The sequence below is a fragment of the Budorcas taxicolor genome, chromosome 11 (assembly GCF_023091745.1).
Source record: "Budorcas taxicolor isolate Tak-1 chromosome 11, Takin1.1, whole genome shotgun sequence".
In the NCBI taxonomy this organism is placed as follows: Eukaryota; Metazoa; Chordata; class Mammalia; order Artiodactyla; family Bovidae; genus Budorcas; species Budorcas taxicolor.
Genome location: NC_068920.1, coordinates 122,423,969 through 122,449,890, shown reverse-complemented (window position 1 = coordinate 122,449,890; position 25,922 = coordinate 122,423,969). Strand labels below are relative to the sequence as shown.

The 25,922-nt window shown below is 37.2% G+C and overlaps 1 protein-coding gene across 1 annotated transcript in view; it reads right to left on the bottom strand.

Annotated features, from left to right (window-relative positions):
* Window positions 1-25,922, bottom strand: part of AFTPH (aftiphilin) — a 69,813-nt gene that overhangs the window by 22,132 nt on the left and 21,759 nt on the right. The window contains exons 2-5 of the mRNA XM_052647801.1: window positions 15,656-17,619; window positions 3,216-3,367; window positions 981-1,107; window positions 511-567 (exon numbers count right to left, since the gene is read on the bottom strand). Coding sequence (XP_052503761.1) covers window positions 511-567; window positions 981-1,107; window positions 3,216-3,367; window positions 15,656-17,587 — 2,268 coding nt within the window. The 5' untranslated portion in view covers window positions 17,588-17,619. The remainder of the gene's footprint in view (window positions 1-510; window positions 568-980; window positions 1,108-3,215; window positions 3,368-15,655; window positions 17,620-25,922) is intronic.

Below are 25,922 nucleotides of genomic sequence, written 5' to 3'. Positions count from 1 at the left end.
GCTGCTAAGTCGCTTCAGTCGTGTCCGACTCTGTGCGACCCCATAGATGGCAGCCCACCCGGCTCCCCCGTCCCTGGGATTCTCCAGGCAAGAACACTGGAGTGGGTTGCCACTTCCTTCTCCAATGCGTGAAAGTGAAAAGTGAAAGTGAAGTCGCTCAGTTGTGTCTGACCCTTAACGACCCCATGGACTGCAGCCTACCAGGCTCCTCCATCCATGGGATTTTCCAGGCAAGAGTACTGGAGTGGGGTGCCATCGCCTTCTCCGTTATACTACTATTATAAACACTAGTAGTACTAAAAGTGTCTATAATAGATAAAATACAGAAAAATGTCTTCAGATCAAGACTTGAAGGGATTTATGAGCTCAAAAAAGGATATTATTTTATTTATTCTCTTAATGGTCCCATACCATATCTTAAAATACACTTTCCATGTCATGCTATGTAAGATGATTTTACAGAATAAATGCAACAATAATAAATACGTGCAAAAGCATCATGGTACTTACCAATCCTGCTGCATACATGGGCACTATAACAGGTTGCTTCTTATTGCCCGTGAAGAGCTACATATGTATGTTAGAGAGAAAGAATATGTATTTAGAGAATGATTTGTCATACAATGAAACAGTTTCCGAAATACTCTTGTAACGCTTTATTATATACACTGAGTGAAAAACTGAAGAAATTGTTAAATTGCCCTTATGGGGTTATAGTTTTGATACCCTAGTCCAATTCCTTCATCTCATAGTTAAGCAAAAACACGAAAACATCTCTTTCTAAAGATAAGAAATTTCAGAGAAAAATCTAGATAGATTTACATTTAGAAGTTGGCATATTTAAAATAAATGAACACTTAAACAAACGAGTATCTATTTTTCTGAGAAACTAGTTTGTCATAATTTGTACAGAGGTGTGAAAGAATTTAAAAACATCCATAAGTTGATTAAAGGATTTTCTAAGGTACTAATAAACTTACAATGTTTCGGGTGTCTATTCCCAGGGAGCATAAAAGTTTCTTGTTGCTATGGGAGCCACCCCACTGATATCTCAAGCCATGTGCATCATGGACGTCCTGTAGTTCGGTCCACACATCCAGCAGTTCCCTGCAAAGGTCACAACACAATGAAGCCACCAACAATGGGTTACTCAGTAGCTTTCACCATGAATTCTACTTTTAAAGTGACTATAAAATATTATACATTCCAATTAATCTTGTGTCTAACATGAATATATATATACCTAATTACCTGAATGAAATCAACAGCCAACATTTAGTCATTAGGAAAGTAACTAAATTAAACTCATCTGAAACAAGCAAAAATTTAGCCTGTATGTTATTCTTCTCTAATTTTAAAACAAAAGCATTTAAGAGGAGGATAGAAATCACTGAGCACTTCACCATCTTACTACAGCTATTTAATGTTTTCTCCTTGAGTCCTGACCCCCTCACACACAGTTGCAATTACAGTATACAAAAAATTCTGTATTCTTTTTTCAGACTTTAAGCATTTCCTTATCTACATACATACCTTTTTCAATAGTTTATTATGTCCTATTAGACAGATGTGTCATCATTTATTTAGCCACAATCCTACAGTTTTAATTAAGTTGTTTTTACTGTTGGCTCCAATTGCTAGTCAGGCAAGAATATCTTCCTGTATTTTGCAGTGTGTTAGTGTAGAATTTTGTTATTTCCTTAGACTGAATCTCTTGGGTCTAAGAATATGAACTGTCTGTACAGATAGCATATTTTTAAAAAACATATCTAAATGGTTTCAAGATGGCAAAACATCAATCTTTTTATCTCCTTTTATTCTCAGAAATCACCCCAAAACAAAAGTCAAGAAGCAAAAATAATATTCATCTTAAATGAAATTACAAAATACTGCCTCCAGAGGTGGTGAGTAATGAAATATAAGAGAAACATCTAGGAATAACTTTGAAATTAAAATTAGAAAGTCAATCTAGACCCTCTAACATCTAAAATTTAATAGCAGTTTCGGAAAGAAAACAGAGGCACTGGAGGGAAGGTAGCTGGCATTGTAAGACAACTGCTCAGTGCTGAAGAACAGAAGCTTCCTGATTGAAAGGTTGTGCCTAGTACTCAGTCAGATGAATGAAAAAAGACCCACACCAAGATATTTCACTGTAAAACATCAAAACACCAGCAATGAAAGACTCTAAATTATAAATGTGAAGTGGGGGTAGAATAAGGTAAAATTTTACTTCCTGGGAACCTTTTCTTCACTACCCACCCCCACCTACCCCCCAAGGAGGCTATCAGAGGATGTGCTTCACCAAAATGGGATTTAACTGAAGGGAAGTTCCAAGACAACGTGTGATAGGACACCTAGACTGATCTATTTCAGATTGGAAGGAACTGGAAGATGGAACACTCCAGGTGAAAAAATGGATTGGCCAGTTTGATAGGTCTTATCACAAGTAAGGTTGTATGAACAGGCTATTCGAGGGTAGGGACAGATTTAGTGAGTTTAAAAAAAAAGGGGAAATCATTAAATCCAGGAAAAAAGTGTACTGTAAAAGAAATAGTGGCTTAGCTGTGAACATTATTTACATGATCATAATAACGAAAATACCAAATAACAATTTAACCAAAAGCTATGACATAAGTGTACTGGGAAGATGAAGGGAGGAAAACAGCAGATGTAAGATCTAAATTCTCATCTATTATACTGCTGCTGCTGCTGCTGCTGCTAAGTCACTTCAGTCGTGTCCGACTCTATGCGACCCCATAGACGGCAGCCCACCAGGCTCCCCCGTCCCTGGGATTCTCCAGGAAAGAACACTGGAGTGGGTTGACATTTCCTTCTCCAATGCATGAAAGTGAAAAGTGAAAGTGAAGTCGCTTGGTTGTGTCCGACTCTTAGCGACCCCATGGACTGCAGCCCACCAGGCTCCTCTGTCCATGGGATTTTCTAGGCAAGAGTACTATCATACTAGGAAATCAAAAAATAATATATACAAATTTGACTGGATAGAATAGTGCTTTAGAAATTTTTTTTAAAAAACAGCTCAAAAGTGGAGAGGTAGAGAGATTTTTTAATTACATCTTTAGGCACAATATGATTTTTTAAACTTAAGTTAATGTTTTAGAACCTTAACAGTTTAAGATAACCTTAGATAACCTTATAAATTAGAACAGTCAAACTAACAAATATACAAGTAGATCTAAAAAGTGTCTACTACTTACCCACTTTCAGCTAAGGCCTCTCTTGTTTTTATTGGCAAGGTGCTTGTTTCCAGCAAGTGCTTCAGGGAAGTAACTTCTTCTTCAGTATCAGGGACAAATATGGAAGGAAAACATGCTTCGAAAATTCGCTCCAGGCGGTTTAGTAAAGCTGTCTGCATCAAAACACCCCCCCCAAAAGTTTATTTTCACTTTCATAATTTTAACAATGTCACAGCTTTATCATTAATATAGACACACCTACACCCACAGACCGATATTCTGTCCACTGCTAAGGGGTGGAGGAACTACTAGACAGATACAGGAAGCACTAAGTGAAAGAAGCGTAACTACTCATAAATAAAGTCAAGTCACTCAGTTGTGTCAGACTCTTTGTGACCGCATGGACTGAAGCCTGCCAGGCTCCTCCATCCATGGGATTTTCCAGGCAAGAGTACTGGAGTGGGTTTCCATTTCCTTCTCCAGGGGATCTTCCTGACCCAGGGACTGGACCCGGGTCTACCTGCTTTGTAGACAAACGCTTTACTGTCTGAGCCACCAGGGAAAACAACTACTCATAGAACACTTTAAAATAATTGTGGTGATATACTGGTGACGAGTAAATGTAGTTACACATCAAGCATTATGCCTGTCACTTTACAAACATTACCTTACCTAACTGACTACAAAATTCTACAAAGAAGAAATTATTACCCCATTATACAGTGAGAAAGCAATCAAAGTTTGAATTATCTTCCCAAAGCAAAAACAAAACCAAAAACCCCAGACAATATTCATATTCTTTTCACTCCACTGGGGTGTTTCTTACTACCACTCATATACTCTCTATTTAGAATAAGACTGGATGCTGGCAAGAAGTGTTTTGCTATTATATAATAGTTGAACAGAACCTAAACATGAACATTTGAATTTTGAAAATATTTTTAATTTTTTAAATAAACATTTTTTTACTGAAATACAGTTGATTTATCAGTTCAGTTCAGTTTAGTCGCTCAGTTGTGTCTGACTCTTTGCGACCCCATGAACCGCGCAGCACGCCAGGTCTCCCTGTCTATCACCAACTCCTGGAGTCCACCCAAACCCTTGTCCATTGAGTTGGTGATGCCATCCAACCATCTCATCCTCTGTCCTCCCCTTCTCCTCCTGCCCTCAATCTTTCCCAGCATCAGGGTCTTTTCAAATGAGTCAGCTCTTCGCATCAGGTGGCCAAAGTATTAGAGTTTCAGCTTCAGCATCAGTCCTTCCAATGAACACACAGGACTGATCTCCTTTAGAATGGACTGGCTGGATCTCCTTGCAGTCCAAGGGACTCTCAAGAGTCTTCTCCAACACCACAGTTCAAAAGCATCAATTCTTCGGCACTCAACTTTCTTTATAATCCAACTCTCACATCCATACCTGACTACTGGAAAAACTGGAGCCTTGACTAGATGGACCTTTGTTGGCAAAGTAACGTCTCTGCTTTTTAATATGTTGTCTAGGTTGGTCATACGTTTCCTTCCAAGAGTAAGCTTCTTTTAATTTCATGGCTGCAATCACCATCTGCAGTGATTTTGGAGCCCCCCCAAATAAAGCCAGCCACTGTTTCCCCTGTTTCCATCTATTTGACATGAAGTGATGGGATCGAATGCCATGATCTTAGTTTTCTAAGCTTTAAGCCAAGTTTTTCACTCTCCTCTTTCACTTTCATCAAGAGGCTCTCTAGTTCTTCTTCACTTTCTGCCATAAGGGTGATGTCATCTGCATATCTGAGGTTATTGATATTTCTCCCGGCAATCTTGATTCTAGCTTGTGCTAGTTGATTTATATGTTATGTTAATTTCTTCTGTACAGGAAAGTGACTCAGTTATACATACGTATTATATATATACACACACACACATATATATTCTTTTCCATATTCTTGTCTATTATGGTTTGTCACAGAACATTGAATGTAGTCCCCAGTGCTATATAGTATGACCTTGTGAAAACCTTTCAGAAATATCTGTGTTTCTAATAGAACAAACAAAAGGGGAAAGAATGTCTGTTATGACTAAGAAATTTAACAGCTCATCTGTCATTTTGATGATCTGTGTTATCTTTTAGATATTCCATTTCTCTACTCTTCTATGGTGTGTATATTTGGGGTTTTGAATAGTACACTACCTTTCCTCCAAGCAAAGCTTGCATACTCCCTAGAGTATTTTCTCCGAGAACATTGGCATTTTGGACTATTTTTATTGATTGAAACTTGTATTTAGACTAACTTAGATTTTGGGGGTACTAGTAGGTTTTGTCTACATGTGCAACCTACAAGAACATTTATTCCCATTTTCCTAACTTTATTTCAGATACATGTAAAATATTATCAACTTAGCTCACCTTACTACTTAAAACACCAACCAGGAATACAAAAGGTTAAAGCTTACTGAAAGATTAAATGTACCACTGAAATGCCACCCACTGTACAAGAAAAATGCCACAAAATGATGGTACTTTGTGCCAAGTAACAAAAACAAGTCAATGCTTGATTTCTGTTGTTTAGTGTAGTCAGCAAACAGGAAGATAAAAAACAAAAGGAAAAACTTTCATACACCTATTTTCTAAAGCAAAATCTCTTTTGAAAACTATTATCAGAGCAAAAAACTTAATGTGTAATTAGTCTCAGGGTACTTTTTTGCTATCTCTACAAAAGTTAGTCTAACACCTTCCTTCATTATATTCATGTGTGTGATATGGGAAAAGGTTCTCAGTATCAATTATGAAACCTACAGTAAAAAGTAGACTCAAGATCCCAAGGCTTGTGAAACTTGAGTGCGTCAAGGGGACCCACACTTAGTCGCTTCAACAGAGGGAATGGACAGACATTACTTTTAAAGGGATCAGATAACCATCTAATTGGAAACATAATAAGCACTGGCTCCTCCTGGGCAGGGAAGGTAAACAAAAACTCACACATGGCCAAATTTTATTTCTCTGTAAATTAAAACAGAATCTTCTTGTATCTTCTTTGTTATCCATTTATGGGATAGAAAAAATAAATATCTCTCTAAGGATGAAAGAAAGGATTTCAAAGCATATTTAATCATTTGATCAATCATTAAATGTAACTACCAGGTCTTATGTATGAAAGTGTTAGTCATTCAGTCGTGTCTGACTCTTTATGATCCCATGGACTGTCTATGGAAATATCCAGGTAAGAATGTTGGAGTGGGTAGCCATTCCCTTCTCCGGGGATCCTGCTGACTCAGGGATCAAAGCCAGGTCTCCTGCAATGGAGGTAGATTCTTTACCATCTGAGTCAGCAGGGTCTTAGGTATACTAGTGAGCAAATCCTCACGTCAGTGGAATGTATTGAAGAAATAGAATGTTATTTAAACATAACCACTTTTAAACTTTGCTTTAAACTTCTTCCCCAACCTTTTTTCATAAAGAATAAAATTACATGGAAATTTTAAAGGGAAGTTCCATATGACTTTAGGATTAGATATGACAAGTCAATTGCTTCAAATCTTTTTGTTGAATGAGGTAGAGCAGGAGTTGGCAGATTTTTTTCTCTGTAGAGCCAGATAGTGAATATATTTTGTATTGCAGGCCATCCATAAACAAATAAGTGTGGGTATATTGCAATGAAACTTTATTTACTAAAACAGGCAGCAGGACAGATTTGTTTCCTAGGCCATAGTTTGCTGATCCCTGAGGGAGAGCCAAAAATTTAAAATGAAGATTCAAATAACCAGAATCCACTAACTGAACAGTACCACCCACCATAAGGAGGAACTCTTTAACAGTTCAACAAGAAAGCAGTTAAGAGAATTAACAAAAGATTCTGATTAAAATTAAATTTCCTAACATTTTACTTTTTAAAATTAAACTGTATATTAAAGTATAGTTGATTTACAATGTTGTGCCAATCTGACTTACAACAAAGTGACTCAGGTATACACATATATGCATTTTTAAAAAATATTCTTTTCCATTATGGTTTATCACGGGATGTTGAGTATAGTTCCCTGTACTATACATTAGGATCTTGTTGTTTATCCATTTTAAATGTAAATAGTTTGCATCTACCAACCCCAAACTCAACAGTCCATCCCTTTCCCTCCCTCCCTCTTGGCAGCCAGAAGTCTGTTTTCTATGAGTCTGTTTCTGTTTTGTAGACAGGTTCTTTTGTATCATATTCTAGATTCCACATAAATTATTTTTTAATGTATATTGTTTTAACCATCCACAAGACCAGTTTGATGCTAAAAGGGCTACATCTTGTTCATGGTAATAAACAATGCCAAATTTCATTTACTACTAGTTAATTCCAGTAAGTAAATGGCTGATGTAATTATAATACTTCAGGAGAAGACTGTGGACCCAAGGGGCTGAGACTCAGTTTCAGAGTTTATGAAGGGAAGCTATCAGGGCCTACCTCACAGGGTGAATAATAAATTAGAGGAGTGAATATTTGACACTCCGTGTGTGCTCAAGAAGTGATAGCTTTTATGACTACTGTTGTTATACAGATGACACATACAGACAAAATGGCATGCCAAGGGATAAAATAAATGTCAAAACTAGGTTCAAATCTCACTAAGGCTATTTCTCTACCACTATTTAACATTCTATATCATGATTAAAATACTTGTCTCAATTTATATCAATTTCTACTATACTGTAATAAGAAATTAAATAATCAAATATTTTGCATGCTCCCTAAGTTCTTCCTATCAAGTTAGGAGACAAGTACCTAAGTAAAAATATCTGCCATTAAGAGCTGCTTATATAAACAGAAACTGTTACTGCTACTTCTTGGGGATTTAAAAAATTGGTGAACATTTTGGTTGACAGTTAGCATTTGTGACTTAAATCTTGATCATATTATGAAATACAAAGAGTGTAAACCACACGTTAGGTGTGTTAAGTACTTTACTTCCCAAGAAGCACAGTAAAGTTCAAAGACGTGATGGAACATAGTCTAAAATAACTTAGTAAGTAGAAGAGGTATAGGAATATAACATTAATGCCAGAAGAAGAGAAACTAACCTACCACAAGAATAGCTTCTCCTGTGATCAGGCAGATAAACTTCTTAAAAAAAAAACAAAAACGGATTTTCTGAAACACTGTAATCAGACACTAAATTTTAAAAAACTCACTGCTATTTTGAGCAAGATTGATACTGCTAAAAGTTTCAGGTTTTTGTCTTTAAGATTATTAAATAATTTTAATTATTTTTAAATACATGCATTTTTTTCCCTCAACACTGCCAGCCAAGGTAATTTAATATGTACAACAGCCTTAAAGTCAATAAGGTGAAATATTTTTTAAACTTTGATTTAGACTACTATACATGAGCAAATTATTCATCTAAACTACAATTTAGTTTTTAACAAAGTAAACTGCAAATTTTTACTAAAGAGTCAGTGTTGCACTCCTAATCAACGTGATGGTAACAAAAAAAAGTACACACACATTCAGCATACTAAATATTTAGCTGAGGTTAGGATGTGAGTCTGAGTGAACTCCAGGAGTTGCTGATGGACAGGGAGGCCTGGTGTGCTGCGATTCATGAGGTCCTGACTGAGTGACTGAACTCAACTGATAACAGTAACTAAATAAAAAACTACCCACTCCAGTTACTTGAATTTCAAATACCTTCAACTTCAAAGAGGAAAAATAACCATCAGTTCTCTCTTGAATTTAGAATTAGAAAACTGGTGACTGAGCCATGTTTGATATACTGTATCAAATTCCAGCCTGCAAACAGCACCACATCTGGCCACTAAACCTTTAAAGAAACTTGGGCTCTGACAAATGTGGGGTACTTGCTCTTCCAGGCAAGTACCAGGCTCCCTTTTATTTTCTCTGTTGTGCCCAGTGCTAGGAAGCCAAGGGAGAAAGTCTGCTACTTACAGAGGAGTACACCTGTGCTCAGGAGAATTCCTACTTGTCAAAACTATTCTGAGAAGGGAAACTAGCCAGAAGCAGCAGTTTAACTCTCAAGATAGTCTGACAGATGAGTATACAGGCCAACTAGGGGTATCCTACACAAATTATCATTTGCCTATTACATTTTGCTATTCACCAAAACAGTTGGCAACACTGTTTCTTGCACCTTTAAAAGCCATTTTTAAGAAATCCATTTCTGAGATTATTCACTAACAGCTAACATTTATTGAACACTTGTTATGTGCAAGACACTGTGCTAAGCACCTTCACATGTACAATTTCATTTTAACTTTATAATGAGAGTTTTGAATAAGTCCTATTACTGTTCTCTACATCTCAGGTTCAGGGAAGTAGCTAATGCAAGTCAGTGCTGAACCTGGATCTGAATCTAGGAGGGTGACTCCAGAGCCTTGATTTTTAGGTATCAATAATGTATTTCACATCATGGCAAATAGATTGGGAAACAATGGAAACAGTGACAGACTTTATTTTCTTGGGCTCCAAAATTACTGCAGATGCTGACTGCAGCCATGAAATTAAAACACACTTGCTCCTTGGAAGAAAAGCTATGACTGACCTAGACAACATATTAAAAAGCAGAGACATTACTTTAGTGACAAATTTGTATAGTCAAAGCTATGGTATTTCAGTAGTCACCTATGTGACAGCTGGGACTATAAAGAAAGCTGAGTGCCGAAGAATTGATGCTTTTGAAATGTAGTGTCGGAGAAGAGTCTTGAGAGTCCCTTGGACTGCAAGGAGATCAAACCAGTCAATCCTAAAGGAAATGAGTCCTGAATATTCATTGGAAGGACTGATGCTGAAGCTGAAACTCCTGATGCGAAGAACTGACTCACTGGAAAAGACCTTGATGCTGGGAAAGATTGAAGGCAGGAGGAGAAGGGGATGACAGAAGACGACATGGTTGGATGGCATCACTGATTTGATGAACATGAGTTTGAAGAAGCTCTGGGAATTGGTGATGGACAGGGAAGCCTGGCATGCTGCAGTCCATGGGGTCACAAGGAGTCGGACGTGACCAAGCAACTGAACTGTATTATAACCAGGACCAACTTCTGCAGTAGGCACAGGGCCTGGGGTCCACAATAATTTTAAGGGTTCATGAAAACATTTTAATAGTTAATATTAGCATACTCATTTTTATACCAAGTTATAAAACAGAATTCAAGGGGAAGGGGCTCACAAAAATCATATGTGGTCATGGCTATACTACCTTCCAAAGGTTCACTGGCTTTTATAGGATTTCTCTATCTTTCCCAATTTTCTCATTTCTCATATATATGCTTTCCTATTAGGAAAGATGTATTAGGGTCTTCATTACCTTGAATGTCTCTATATTTTATTTTCTTCAACCCACACAGGATTTCTGGGAAAGCAAAAATGATTACCAAATGTTTTAATTCATCAATGAGAGCAAAGCACTGAGCCTAAATTATACTCACTCTCAGTCTGGGTTTGGAGGAAGAAAGCCCTTGGATAAACAAGCAATCATTTCACTTTATTCACTGATGCAAGTAAGTCATACGATCTAACACAGAGCTTCTCAGCTGATATGGCTCAGTTACAAACAGGTTACAGGTCTTCCAAAAATCCTGAAAGCTATATATATGGACATATGGTATTCCCTCTTGTGATGGCTAATTTTAACTTGACAGGGCCAAGAGGTGCCCAGACATTTGGTTAAACATTATTCTAGATATATCTGTGAGGGTGTTGCTGAATGAGATTAACATTTGGATTGGTAGACTAAGTAAAGCAGATTGTCTTCCTTAATATGGATGGCCTTCAATCAACTGAAGACAGTCTGTAGACTGTAGATCATAGGATGTCCATTATCACCTCCATAACTGCATGAGACAATTCCTTATAAAAAACTGGTCAGTCTGTCTTTCCATGCATGCATGCATCTATGCATCCAACTTCCTGGTTCTATTTCTCTGGAGAACCTTTGACTAATACATCTCTGTTTTGTATAAATGACTACACTGGGGTATAAGAGACTGTGTACTGAAACTCTCATTCAAAGTTCCAAAGGAGTGTATAATGCCAGCACCGAAGATCCTAGAATCTGGCTCTTAGGCCAGACAAAAGCACACCTCTTTTAAAGTATCTTGATTTTTTTAGGGTAATTTCTAAAAATTCCTTCAACATATTTCTAGTTAGTTTTCCTTTCTTCCTTACAAACAGTAGTCGATCGTGTCAACAGTTTTAATATTGATAGCATTAGGTCTTGTTCTTAAGTGGAAGTTTAGAAGAAACATAAAATCCACCGGGCAATTTAATCTTCCATTTAAGAGGATATCTTACGCCTTGCCATCATTAAATATTAAGTAAGATATCAAGTACAATCTACAATTGTATACTTATCAATCCCTAACTTCAAGCTATATTAAGAAGAGTAACCAATCCCCTCTGCTCTAAAAAGATGGTTTGCTGCTTTTGTACAATTTCTGGAAAAATCTAATAAAGTATTTCTATTTGGGAATTAAAGACCAGAATTTCAAATTTTCTGATGGAAATAAAAGTAATTGCTGTCCAAATACTTTAAGCAAGCAAAGAGCTATACGGCCTAAAATCTCAATTTCTTTCTTTTCAAATTGAGATGTCATTGACTTATAATATTATGTTTCATATGAATAGTTCAATATATATATATACTACAAAATGATCACCATAGTCATATATTTTTCTCTTCTTGTGATGAGAACTTTTAAGAACTACTCTCTTAGCAACTTTCAAATACAAAATGCAGTATTACTAACTGATCACCATGCTGTACATTATATCTCTAGGACTGATTTATTTTGTAATTGGAAGGTTGTACCTTTTGACTACTTAATTTGTTTTGTTGCTTACTTATGTTTTCAGTCATAAGTTTAAGTGTTCACCAACAGAAAGGAAAACCTGCACAAATCTCAGGCAGGTGATTAAATAAACGAAGGTGAATATGTCATCACACTCAGTATGAGAATGCTGACTCTGCTAAGCAAACCAATAACTGAATCTCAAAATAACATAAGCCAAAGTATTAGTGATTCTCTTTTCATTTTTGGGACATTCAATTTTTAAAGCTCTCAAGATAAATCTTCTTCTAATAACATTTTCCCAGTAGTGTTATCAATTAGATGGCTAATAAAAGAAAATGATTCATAGCTTCCTTTTCTATAGCCAATTAATATAAAGAGATTACTTTACCCCAATTACCTAAATTCTCAAATAACACCCAGAGCAACATTTTAAAATTTTTACAAAAGCTCAGGGTTTAATGCAGTGTTCATGACATTACTGCCTTCATCATATATCTAGGAAAAAGCATCTTGACTATTTCAATCAAGGTTCCTTTCTAGAACATTAACAGATTACAAAAAATAAAACTGTTAAAACAATACACATAATGGTCTTTTGAAAAAACACTGCTTTCAAAGTAAGGAGATTTTTATTATTGTCATTTTATTTTGTTCAAATCTTAGCCCCAAAAGTGAAAAATAGTTTTGACCTTTCTCCAATTCGTATACTAGAGACATCACTAATTTGCTTTTCTCTACAATTTATAAGAATGTTAACAGAAAAATGAAATAAACTGAACTCTGGGTTCTCAGAAAAAAAATACTCACTGAGGGGGAAGACTATTTCTCAATAAATGGCCATTATGATTTTTACATCAAGGCCTGAACCCTCTGAGGCTTACTGGAATCACATTTGAGAATTGGGTTGACTAGGAACATTTTAGAAATTTGAGAGTTTTTTCTAGACTCTTCCCTAAGTAACAAATTATTGCAATAAGGTTGCAATAATTGATTGTCTCAATCTAGGGAAGATATTTCATTAACATGTTAAGATATCCCTTTGGTAGACTGAAAATAGGAAAGTACTAAAAATAGGGACCTGGCCAATGTCACATACATAGTGAAAAGTCAAAGAAATTTGAAATAACAACTATACCATTTGTCTGACTTCACAAACAATGAACTGTTCCCTGTGTTTGCTTAATTGCATTAACTGAGCTCTGAATTCTAAAAGACTCACAACATTCTGTCAAAGTACAATTTGATGGCACTCTGTTCAGGACAGAATTGCTGTATCTTGGTAAGATTCAATCTACAATCAAAGTTTTACAACTTACAATTAAAAAAAAACAACTAATGTTTATATTAATATGTGAGGATTTCTGTGCTGTCCCCCATTACATGGTAGCAGCTAGGATAAAGATTTTAAGATAAATATTAGTAAATCTATTCCTCTCTAAGAGAACTAGATTAATGTGCATTTCAGCAGATTCTGACAAAGGAAGAAACTACAGGTCACAGGCCTCCTTCACGATAGCAGGATAAGGATGAAAGTCACTTTCCATCTCCCCAACTCAATTCCTCTCCAAATTCCTCTTCTAGGCCCACTTTCAGCAGTTTCTCCTTTCCAACATCCATCTCCAAGTTCTGCTCATTTTGCATAACCCATTCAGCAAAAAGAAAAGCTTGAGAATGGAACCAGACAAATCTCAGGAAGTCAATGCATCCTGCTATATCTATACCATTTGTGTTTTATTTTGACAAAACAGAATCATACTACAAGATTCTTATTTTTCAGTGTATTTTTTTCACTCATTAAAAGATTTACTGTCCTTTTATCTTCACAAAAGTCTGCTGCTATAGATATTATCTCCTTTTTACAGACAACTCAGTTCAGTAGTTTGTCCAAAATCATAATGTTATACGACACTGAGTCAAGATTCAAACTAAGATCTGTAAGATTCCATAAAGCCCATGTACTTTACTTCCTCCTAGTATATCTAGTTATCAAATTACACATAAATAACTTTAATCAGCTCATAGGTTGCAAAAAAATCCTTTTTTGAGTGGTTATACTTTAAAGATTCATTATATAATGATGATGTTTCAAGTTCTAAGGCTATAAATTAAAGACCATCCAATACCAGTGTCAACCTATACTCTAGTAAGATGAAAGTAAACAGGGAAAGGATTAGGTCAAAAACCAATAGTCTTTGCTTTGTGTTATATAATTAATTCACTGTTTGTTTAAAATTGTAAGCTTCTGCCTCAATAATGAATTATTCAACAAGAATAATACACATTAGCCAAACCATGTAATAACTGAATTAGCAAATTAAGCTGTTTAGACACTCAATGTCAAATGAAAAGTGATTTATTGTGTACTCCAATGGGTGGTACCATAATTTCTATAATATCTTAATGTATTAGAGCTATCAAAGCAATGATGTATAACCATTTAAATTAACCAGACTTCAGAAATATTTTCAATTGAAAATGGTTTGCTTAGCAAAAGATAACTGAAGAATCAGATTTTGTTGATTCTTATTCTCAGTATCTTTAAAATAGGCCGGTGGACCAAGTTAATACTTGGTAATAAAACACGTATCAATAAAAAGCAATGATTTTCAAGGAAATGCTCTATTCTACACTCCTAGGGTTGAGGAAAGGTTAAATGTAGCACAGGGTACAACTCAGGACTGCAGAACAATCTGAATAACATACTGCACCTCTACTTTAGGGGCTACTTTAGGTCAAAATAAACCTTAATGAATCTTCTCTGAAAGTCTGGACCAGAAAAAGATACAGGACAATGGCTAAGGGGTAAAAATATTCTCCCTGACAAGGCTAATTCCTAAGAAAAGTAAACATAAACGTACATTTGCAAGAAATTATAAGCAAATAACAGTCACATTAAGTCAAGGTATGGCTGTTTCTTGTCCTAGGTCTAACCCTCAGTTGTGTCCTACTCTCTGTGACCCCATAGGCACCTCTGTCCATGGGATTTCCCAGGCAAGAATACTGGAGTGGGTTGCCATTCCCTTCTCCAGGGGAATCTTCCCAACCCAGGGATCCAACACTGGTCTCCTGCATTGCAGATAGATTCTTTACCATCTGAGCAACCAGGGAAGCCTTCTTGTTCTAGGTCTAACCCTTAATCTATCTCACAGCCTCACCCCAGGTCTTTTATTAGCTATTAAACTCTGAGGCCCAAATCTGCTTTCTTTAAATCCTTTTTCTAACCTTCAAGTCCCTATAGCCTTCAGCAGACAGGTTTCAAATTCTGCTTGCTCTTGTCTGCAATCAAAATTTGTCCTACACAAAATTAAGAGATTACTTTCTGAAGCTTAAATCTTAGTTTAACCTTGTAAAATCACTCTTAAGGTAGAAACTGAAGGATTTGCTAGAATAGTTCATTAGCTAATTAATGAATTTTTACATAAGTGGTATTTATACCTACCAAAAAACTAAGTTGATGAATTTCTATAAATATTAAAGAAACAGATAAAGAAAAATCTTACCAAGCATTATTACAGGAATGTCTCTTTAATCAAGTGATTGTGAAACATGTAACTAATCTACAAATCTGGCAAACATTATGTATCATAAAGAGACTCCTTTAACAGGGACCCAATTAAAAAATGCTTTTTGAAAAGCTAAATTAGAGACCTCCACAGCACTGTTATACAAAATAGAGAAAAATCAGTAAATACCTGAACTGAAGTGGTTGTTTCGTGTAAATGACCACCAGCAACTGCTCCTTTGGAAGCTGCTAAGGAGACACTGTGCACTTTGGGGGTTCCTGGAGCATCAATCTTTTCATCTGTCCTATGCGACTGCCAGGCTTCCTTTCGATGATGAGATTCAGTGGCTTGCTGGTCTCCAAAAGCAGCCCAGGAACAGCTATCTTTCTGTCCATCCTCAAAAGCATTCCAATCTACAACCTGGCTAAGACCAGCTGAACTGAAGTCCGCAAAATCATCTGAGTCTTGAAAAGCACTGCAGTCATCTTGAATATTTGGCACAGAATCAAAGTCTCCAAACTCACCTTCTTGCCCAATTTCCAGTTTTGAAATAGGTTCAGTGCCTGTCCCAGTAGGTTTTCTTGCCAAACTGCATCCCTCTGATAAACTATCAGAAGTCTGTTTTAGGTCTGACTCAGTAAATACAATTTCCTCTTGGCAAGAGACAGTATTTGATTCCCCGAATTCTCCAAAGTCATCACCTGGTTCACTCAAATGTGGAAAGTGCTCTGAGGACTCTTCAAAAGTGACATCACTCATTGAATCTTGTGTACCAGCAGTAACAAAAGGTGGAGTTGTGCCACTGGCTGTGCCAAAGTCACCAAAATCATCCTCAATGGTATCGTTGCAAGTCACAAAGTCATTACTACTATCATCATTTTTTACACTCACAGAATCATCCAAAACATTTTCTTCTGTAGGATCAAAGCTGAGGCTCTGGGAGTCAGTAAACCCTCTAATTTCTTCTTTGGAAGAACCAACTTCGTCGTCTGCATCCAAAGTTTTAGTAGAAACCATGCACAGGTCAGCACATTTAGAAGTGAATAAATCAAGATTTTCCTCAGCTTTACACTGTTCCCTCCTACTGGCTTCTGAATTTTCAGCTGGGTCTGCCAAACTCCAAGCCTCTGACTGAACCCTTGAATTGAAAAATTCATCTTGTTGCAATGTGGGAAGGCCTTGCTTTCCCCTGCTGAAACCCCTGTCACTCGCTATGCTTATTTCTGAAACACAAACCTGATCCTTTCTAGCAGTGTCTCCTTTATCATCAAAGCTTCTATCCAAAGAAACTTCTTTTATAGAATTCAGTTCACTGACTCTATTAATTTTATTGTTTTCCTGAATGGTTAGTGCTTCATCATTTAAAACTGCACATCCTATTTCTTCTAGTTGTATCCTTTCTTTTCTGGAAAATGTGGCAAAATCTGCAAATTCCTCAGCGGGACTAGGTGCATAGTCTAAATTATACTCAGTACTATGAGTGCTAAGAGGCTTTCGTCCTTTTGAATCAGCTACAGCGTCCAGATCATCTGTTCCCTGAGGATTTACAGTTTCCAACACTGCAAACCCATTTGTTAGAATCTCCAGACAAGGAGGCTTTTCACCATTGCAGCTCTCTAACTGCTTGTTCTGATGAACAACATTCAGATCAGTTCTAAAATCTCCTGGAGAGAAATTTTCAGGTGTTCCAACATTCTGTCTCTGCTCCACTTCTTTATTTAAATCTCGTGGACTTTCTATGCCATCAATGGAAGTATCTAAAGTTTTAGATGAAATTATTTCTTTGCTGGTGGTAGAAAGTAAAACATCAGACTGTCCTTTCACAGGAGAAGAAAGTTCAGCAGTGATGCCCTTATCGTTACTATTTTTAATGGACTTAAAGCTTGTAAGGCTATCTACATTTTCTGAGAAATCATGAATTGGCATAAAATGGTTTGAAGGTACAAACTCTTCCTTGGGACGAGTGTAATCTGGTGTATCAAAATCAACAAACCCTACACCAGAAGGGCTAACTTCAGAAAACCCACCAAATTCCCCAAATTCATCGTCATCATCATCCTCAGCTCCATTGTCTAGTGGTGGTGGGGATGAAGAGTACATTCGAATGATGTCTGGCTCCATCGTTCAATTGCTTTCAAATACTTAATTTACACCTGGGGAAAAAAAAAAGATTTTTTTTTAGGGAACAGATTACATGTAACAAAGTCATTCAGAATTCTCTCAAAGAAACTTCAAAACAGTGTAAATTTACAATGCTCTGCTTTTTATTTTTAAACTATTTTTCTGTAAAGCAATTATCCTTCAATTAAAAATTAAATAAAAATTTAAAAAAACCTAAAAAAAACAATTATTTTTATCTTAGGTAAGATTACACAGCTATAATATAATGCAAAAGAAACCAAAACAAAACACCTTTCACAGTGTATGTTTCCAAGGGCACTGATAGCACATTACTGAATCTGAGGATTCCAGAAAATTTCAAATAAACACTTACAAAAGTACATCTATAAGATTCTCTCTTGGGGCACTTGCTTGTTCCCTTAGACTCTCCTTCTAGTTCACTGGGGACTCAGGACTTGCCTTGTGGATTTGTAGGAGTTCTTTATAAATGAAATGAAAATGCTGTCTTTAATAATGGCTGCATATATTTTCTTCAATTTGCTTTTCAATGTTTATTTCTGACTCAAGTTAACTTTTTCTGGTTTTAAAGACTTTATTTTTTCAGAGAAGCTTTAGGTTCACAATAGAATTGAGCAGAAGATATAGAAACTTCCCATACGGATCCTACCTGCATTAATTTGCATAGTCTCCTCTGTTATGAACATCTTCTACCGAAGTGCTGTGTTTGTTACTACTGATGAACCTACACTGACACATCATTACCCAAAGTCCATAGTTCTTATCAGGGTTCATTCTTGGTGCTAGCATTCTGAGTTTGGACAACTGCATAAAGACATGCACCCACCATTACAGTATGACACAGGGTAGTTTCACTGTCCCCCAAATCCTGCGTTCCACCTACTCTATTCATCCGTCCCTCTCCCCTCCCCTGGCAAGCACTGATTTTCTTACTGTCTCCATAGCTCTGCTTTTTCTAGAATGTTATGCAGTTAGAATTACAGAGTATGCAGCCTGTATATACTGTATGATTGGCTTCTTCCACCTAGTAATATGTACTGAAGGTTCTTCCTCCATGTCTTTTCATGGCTTGAAAACTTATTTTCTTAAACTATTGAATGATATTCCATTACCTGAATATACCATAGTTTAATTTTTTGTAACTTTCCATTTTGAAATTGCTTAGGGCTCACAAGAAGCTGTAAACACAGTACAGAGAGTTCTCCTGCATGCTCTCACCCAGTTTCCCTCAGTAAGAACACGGTGAACAACAATGGCACACGACCACACCCTGAAACAGACATCCATGTAACCTACTAAATCAGCTACACAGCTTGGTTAGATTTCATCACTTTTCCTTTCATAGGGTGTCTGCACAGTTTTATGAAACTGATCATACGTGCAGATTAGATTTCACTGTCACTATAATTGGGGTTAGAACTGTTGCAAAAATAGTTCAATAATATCAGTATAAAGTCCTTTGTGTAATCCCTAAATAGTCATGCCCTTCCATAAACCCGAACTGTTGGAAACCACTAATCTATTCTCCATCTATGTCAAGAGTGTTATCTAAATGGAATTATGTAATATGTAACCCTGTGAAGCTGGCTTTTTCACTCAGCTTAATGCCCTCAAGATCCATCCATGTTGTTGTATGTACCCACAGTTCATTCCTTTTTACTGCTAAGTAGTATTCCACTATTTAACTTCTATGCAGAGTACATCATGAGAAATGCTGGGCTGGAAGAAGCACAAGCTGGAATCAAGACTGCCGGGAGAAATATCAATAACCTCAGATATGCAGATGACACCACCCTTATGGCAGAAAGTGAAGAGGAACTCAAAAGCCTCTTGATGAAAGTGAAAGAGGAGAGTGAAAAGGTTGGCTTAAAGCTCAACATTTAGAAAACGAAGATCACAGCATCTGGTCCCATCACTTCATGGGAAATAGATGGGGAAACAGTGGAAACAGTGTCAGACTTTATTTTTTGGGGCTCCAAAATCACTGCAGATGGTGACTGCAGCCATGAAATTAAAAGACGCTTACTCCTTGGAAGGAAAGTTATGACCAACCTAGATAGCATATTCAAAAGCAGAGACATTACTTTGCCAACAAAGGTCTGTCTAGTCAAGGCTATGGTTTTTCCAGTAGTCATGTATGGATGTGAGAGTTGGACTGTGAAGAAAGCTGAGCGACGAAGAATTGATGCTTTTGAACTGTGGTGTTGGAGAAGACTCTTGAGAGTCCCTTGGACTGTAAGGAGATCCAGCCAGTCCATTCTGAAGGAGATCGGCCCTGGGATTTCTTTGGAAGGAATGATGCTAAAGCTGAAACTCCAGTACTTTGGCCACTTCATGCGAAGAGTTGACTCATTGGAAAAGACTCTGATGCTGGGAGGGATTGGGGGCAGGAGGAGAAGGGGACGACAGAAGATGAGATGACTGGATGGCATCACTGACTCGATGGACGTGAGTCTGAGTGAACTCCGGGAGATGGTGATGGACAGGGAGGCCTGGCATGCTGCAATTCATGGGGTCTCAGAGTTGGACACAACTGAGCGACTGAACTGAACTGATTCCACTATATAGATGTCACCAAGTTTGTTTTTCTATTTACTCAAGACATCTAGGTTATTTTCAGTATGTTTACAACTACAAGTTAAGCTGCTATGAACATTTGTGAACAGACTGTTATGTGAACATGAGCTCTCGCTTCTTTAAGATGAATACTCAGGAGTGCAAAGCTTGGGTCACATGCTAAGTGTGTAATTAATGTTATAAGCCAAACTGTCTTCCCAAGTTAACTTTTAAGGGGTCAAAGTGATTTTCCATTAGTAGTTTTCTTCATTATTTTGCTTTCATAAAGGCTTAAATTTTAAATTTAATAAATATTCACTTTTATTTTCTTCTATTTTACAGGGTTTTTTTTTCACATTTAATACATTTACAATTTATTTTGCCATATGGTCTAAAGCAAAGGTCTAAGTGAATTTTTTCGTAACTAGCAATTATCACAGTCACATTTCTTGAATAATTCTTCCCAGGCCTGTTAGTTTATGATATCTCCTTTTTTTTTTTAAACACATTTAATTCTTAAATGGAATCTGTGTATGAGTTATTATTTTCCTCTGTACTAAACAGTCAAAAGTGTCACAAGACAGACTTATCAGTAAAAGGAAAGGGAAGATTAATATCAAAGTCCTAGAATAAAAACAGCCCATAAACAATAAATTGATCCTCACAGTTGTCAAGTTAGACACAAGAGGAAATTGTTTACTACAAAATTCAACCAGTTTTGCAAGATAACAACAATAAATTCTTTCAACTCTCAGGATAAAATTTCTTAAGATCTTCCAGTTTTAGAGAGAAGATGCCTTATAAACCACATAATTTAATTCAGAGAGGAGGAAAATGAGGCTCACTGGTAAGCAACTTTACTGAGTTATATAGCTGGTTAGCAGAAAATGGCTTCAGAATACAAAAAGATCTTTAGGTTAATGACTGGTCAGTGCTAAGAGAAATGAGCAAGTCAGAAGAAAAAAGATCCCATTGTAATATATCTACTTTAAATTGTTTACCTTATGAAATCAGCATTATAAAGAAGGAAATAACTGCTTTAGTTCCAAGATACTTTTTTTTTCCTGCCGATTTAAAGAGAGAATCATACACAGTAAAAGATACACACAGATTCTATTTTCTTCCCTTGTTGAGCTTCCTGATAACTCCTTATAATGCTGGGTGTAGAAGGTCATTTGGCCTCTAACAGTTTCCCTACAATTATGAAGTTCCTAGTGTTTAAAAATACTCTCCAATTGTTAATGAAAGTGTGGAGAGAGGGACACTTGCACACACACACAGAAGGCAATTTGGCTATACTATATGAACTCTTGGAGAAGGCAATGGCACCCCACTCCAGTACTCTTGCCTGGAAAATCCCACGGGCAGAGGAGCCTGGTGGGCTGCAGTCCATGGGGTCGCGAAGAGTTGGACACGACTGAGTGACTCCACTTTCACTTTTCACTTTCATGCATTAGAGAAGGAAATGGCAACCCATTCCAGTTGCCTGGAGAATCTTCTTGCCTGGAGAATCCCAGGGATGGGGGAGCCTGGTGGGCTGCTGTCTATGGGGTCCCAAGGAGTCAGACACGACTGAAGTGACTTAGCAGCATAAGAACTCTATTTTTTTTTCTGTTAAACAACACGCTCCAGAGGGATTACATAAGCAAATTATGCCATATCATTACAATAGGATCCTTCTGAATCTTTTTAATATAATTCCTTTTTTAAATTTAAAAGCAATCATAATGATGCAGATATGTCAAAAGGACACAAAAACCAGCTTGAAGGGGTTACTACTGTTTAAATCAGGGACAACTTCAGGGTCAAAATAAAGATGATGATGGATTATAATTCACTGAATAAAATAATAAACTATCAGCCTTCATGGATATAAACATGTAAACGAATAAATTGAAAGTTAGATTAGGAACAAGATATTGCACAGCTTCAAAATACCTCCCCACAACATACTTAATTACAAAGGGAACAAGGGTAACTTTCCCTTGGTGAAGACTGACACTTAGATTAAGTGATCAAAGTCAGTATCATTAGAAGCAGAAATACAGAAATCATGCATCACCTGATAAGATGCAATGAGGACACAGACTCCTGTCTGGAATCCCTGCCAAAAATACACAGTCTGACTCAATTCATGAGAAAACTTCAGACAAATTCAAATTGAGAGAGAATCTATGAAACAACTGGTCTATAATAATCTTCAAAAGTATCAATGCCATGAAAGTAACAGAAAAATTGGAAAACTATTTCAGATTGAAGTTGACTAAAGAGCTGTGGCAAGTAAATACTACACTTGATTCTCAACTGGCTCCCCTTTTTATAAAGGTCATTATTGGATGACTGTGAGACTTGAATAGGGCCCAAGGATTAGCAGCAATGCACTGATGATTTCTTGATTTTGATGGTAGTGTTGTGGTTATGTAAGAGAAGTTCTCGGTATACACACTGAAATATTTGGAAGAGATGGGGCAACAGTCTCAAACTGTTCTGGGGAAAAAAAAAAAGTCTTTTTATAAGTTTCTGATTACTGCAAGATGAAAAATGAAAAAAGATTAAAAGCATCCCAGGAGATTTATGCTTACATTTAAATATGCCTATTTTATAATAAAATGCGTTACTTACACAGTAATAATGCTTTATTAAAAATTACAGCAGATATGCATAAAATTTACCAAATTTAAACCACTTTTAAGTGTATGGTTCAGTGGCTTTAAGTGTATTGACACTGTTGTACAACCATCACCAGCATCAATCTCTGGAACTTTTTTATCCTCCAAAACATCAAAGTGCCTTTGTACTTACTAAATGACAACTCCCCATTCTCCGTCCCCAACCCCTAGCTCCTGCAGCCACCATTCCACTTTCTGTCTCTAGGAATTTTGACTACTCTAGGTGCCTCCTGTAAGAAGAATCATGCAGTATTTGTTCTTCTGTAACTGGTTTACTTCACTTTCCATGATGTCCTCAAGGTTTATACATATTGCAGCATGTCAGAACTGCATTCTTTTTAAGGTTGAATATGATCCTATTGTATGTGATACTATCATCTGTTGATGGACAGATGGGTTGGTTCCACATTTTGGCTACTGTGAATCATGCTTCCATGAATGTGAGTGTATAACATACCTTATTTTTTAAAATGCTTTTCTTTGAAAGAATAATAGATGAACGAAGTTGCAAAAATGGTAAAGTCCTGCACACCCTTCACCCAGCTCCTTCTAATGGTGACATCTCAGATAGATCTAGCATAATAGCAAAACTGGAAACACTGGTATTACCATCAACTGAACTACAGACCTTTATTCTGTTTTCACCATTTAAAAAAAGAAGAAAAAAACCTTACATTATTTTGTGTTTGTGTATAGTTCAATTTTATGCCATGTACAGATCTATGTAACCACCAGTATCAAGATACAGACCTGCCCCCACTCTTCCAACCCATTTCTGTCCCTGTTGAGGTTGTTCAGTTGCTCAGTTGTGTCCAATTCTTTGAGACCCCATGGACTGCAGCACACCAAGTTTCCCTGTCTTTCACTATATCCTGGAGTTTGTTCAAACTCATGTCCATTGAGTCAGCGATGCCATCCAACCATCTCATCTCCCTTTTCCTCCTGTCCTCAATTTTTGTCACCATCAGGATCTCTTCCAATGAGCTGGCTCTTGGCACCAGGCGGCCAAAGTGTTGGAAGTTTAGCCTCAGCATCAGTCCTTCCAATGAATATTTTGGGTTGATCTCCTTTAGGATTGACTGGTTTGATCTCCTTGCAGTCCAAGGGAGTCTCAAGAGTCTTCTCCAGCACCACAGTTCAAAAGCATCAACTTTTTGTCACTGAGCCTTCTTTATGGTCCAACTCTCACCTTCATACATGACTACTGGAAAAACCATAGCTTTGATATATGGACCTTTGATGGCAAAGTGATGTCTCTGCTTTTTAATACACTGTCCCTGGGCAACCACTAATCCATTCTACATCTCCTTTAATTTTATGAAAAGTGTTATGTAAATAGAATCATACAGCAGGTAACCTTTTGAGGTTGACTTTTTTCCTTCAGTATAATGCACTTAAGGTCCGGGGCTGGATGAAACACAATCTGGAATCAAGATTGCCGGGAGAAATATCAATAACCTTAGATATGCAGATGACACCACCCTTATGGCAGAAAGCAAAGAAGAACTAAACAGCCTCTTGATGAAAGAGGAGAGTGAAAAAGCTGGCTTAAAACTCAACATTCAGAAAACTAAGATCATGGCATCTGGTCCCATCACCTCATGGGAAACAGATGGGGAAACTGTCAGACTTTATTTTCTTGGGCTCCAAAAATCACTGCAGATGGTGACTGCAGCCATGAAATTAAAAGACGCTTACTCCTCGGAAGAAAAGTTATGACCTACCCAGACAGCATATTCAAAAGCAGAGACATTACTTTGCCGACAAAGGTCTGTCTAGTCAAAGCTATGGTTTTTCCAGTAGTCATGTATGGATGTGAGAGTTGGACTATAAAAAAAGCTGAGCGACGAAGAATTGATGCTTTTGAACTGTGGTGTTGAAGACTCTTGAGAGTCGCTTGGGGTTGTGGTAAGGACTGCCTGAGTAGATGAATACTGGAGTGGGTTCAGTTCAGTTGCTCAGTCATGTCCGACTCTTCGCGACCACAGGGACTGCAGCATACCAGGCTTCCCTGTCCATCACCAACTCATTAATAATATACACTAATAGTATATTTAAATACTATTTATAATAAAGATGCTAAAGACATTTACATATAGGTTTTTGTGTGAACATAGGTTCTTATTTCTCTGGGATAACTGAGCAAGCATAGGATCACTGGATCTTATGTTCAGTTCAGCTCAGTTGCTTGGTCGTGTTCGACTCTTGGCGACCCCATGAATCGCAGCACGCCAGGCCTCCTTGTCCATCACCATCTCCCGGAGTTCACTCAGACTCATGTCCATCGAGTCCGTGATGCCATCCAGTCATCTCATCTTCTGTCGTCCCCTTCTCCTCCTGCCCCCAATCCCTCCCAGCATCAGAGTCTTTTCCAACGAGTCAACTCTTCGCATGAGGTGGCCAAAGTACTGGAGTTTCAGCTTTAGCATCATTCCTTCCAAAGAAATCCCAGGGCCGATCTCCTTCAGAATGGACTGGCTGGATCTCCTTGCAGTCCAAGGGACTCTCAAGAGTCTTCTCCAACACCACAGTTCAAAAGCATCAATTCTTCGTCACTCAGCTTTCTTCACAGTCCAACTCTCATATCCATACATGACCACTGGAAAAACCACAGCCTTGACTAGACAGACCTTTGTTAGCAAAGTAATGTCTCTGCTTTTGAATATGCTATCTAGGTTGGTCATAACTTTCCTTCCAAGGAGTAAGCGTCTTTTAATTTCATGGCTGCAATCAACATGTGCAGTAATTATGGATGGAGGTTCGTGACACTGTACAGGAGACAGGGATCAAGACCATAAAGAAATGTAAAAAAGCAAAATGGCTGTCTGGGGAGGCCTTACAAATAGCTGTGAAAAGAAGAGAAGTGAAAAGCAAAGGAGAAAAGGAAAGATATAAGTATCTGAATGCAGAGTTCCAAATAATAGCAAGAAGAGATAAGAAAGCCTTCCTCAGTGATCAATGCAAAGAAATAGAGGCAAACAACAGAATGGGAAAGACCAGAGATCTCTTTGAGAAAATTAGAGATACCATGGGAACATTTCATGCAAAGATGGGCTCGATAAAGGACAGAAATGGTATGGACCTAACAGAAG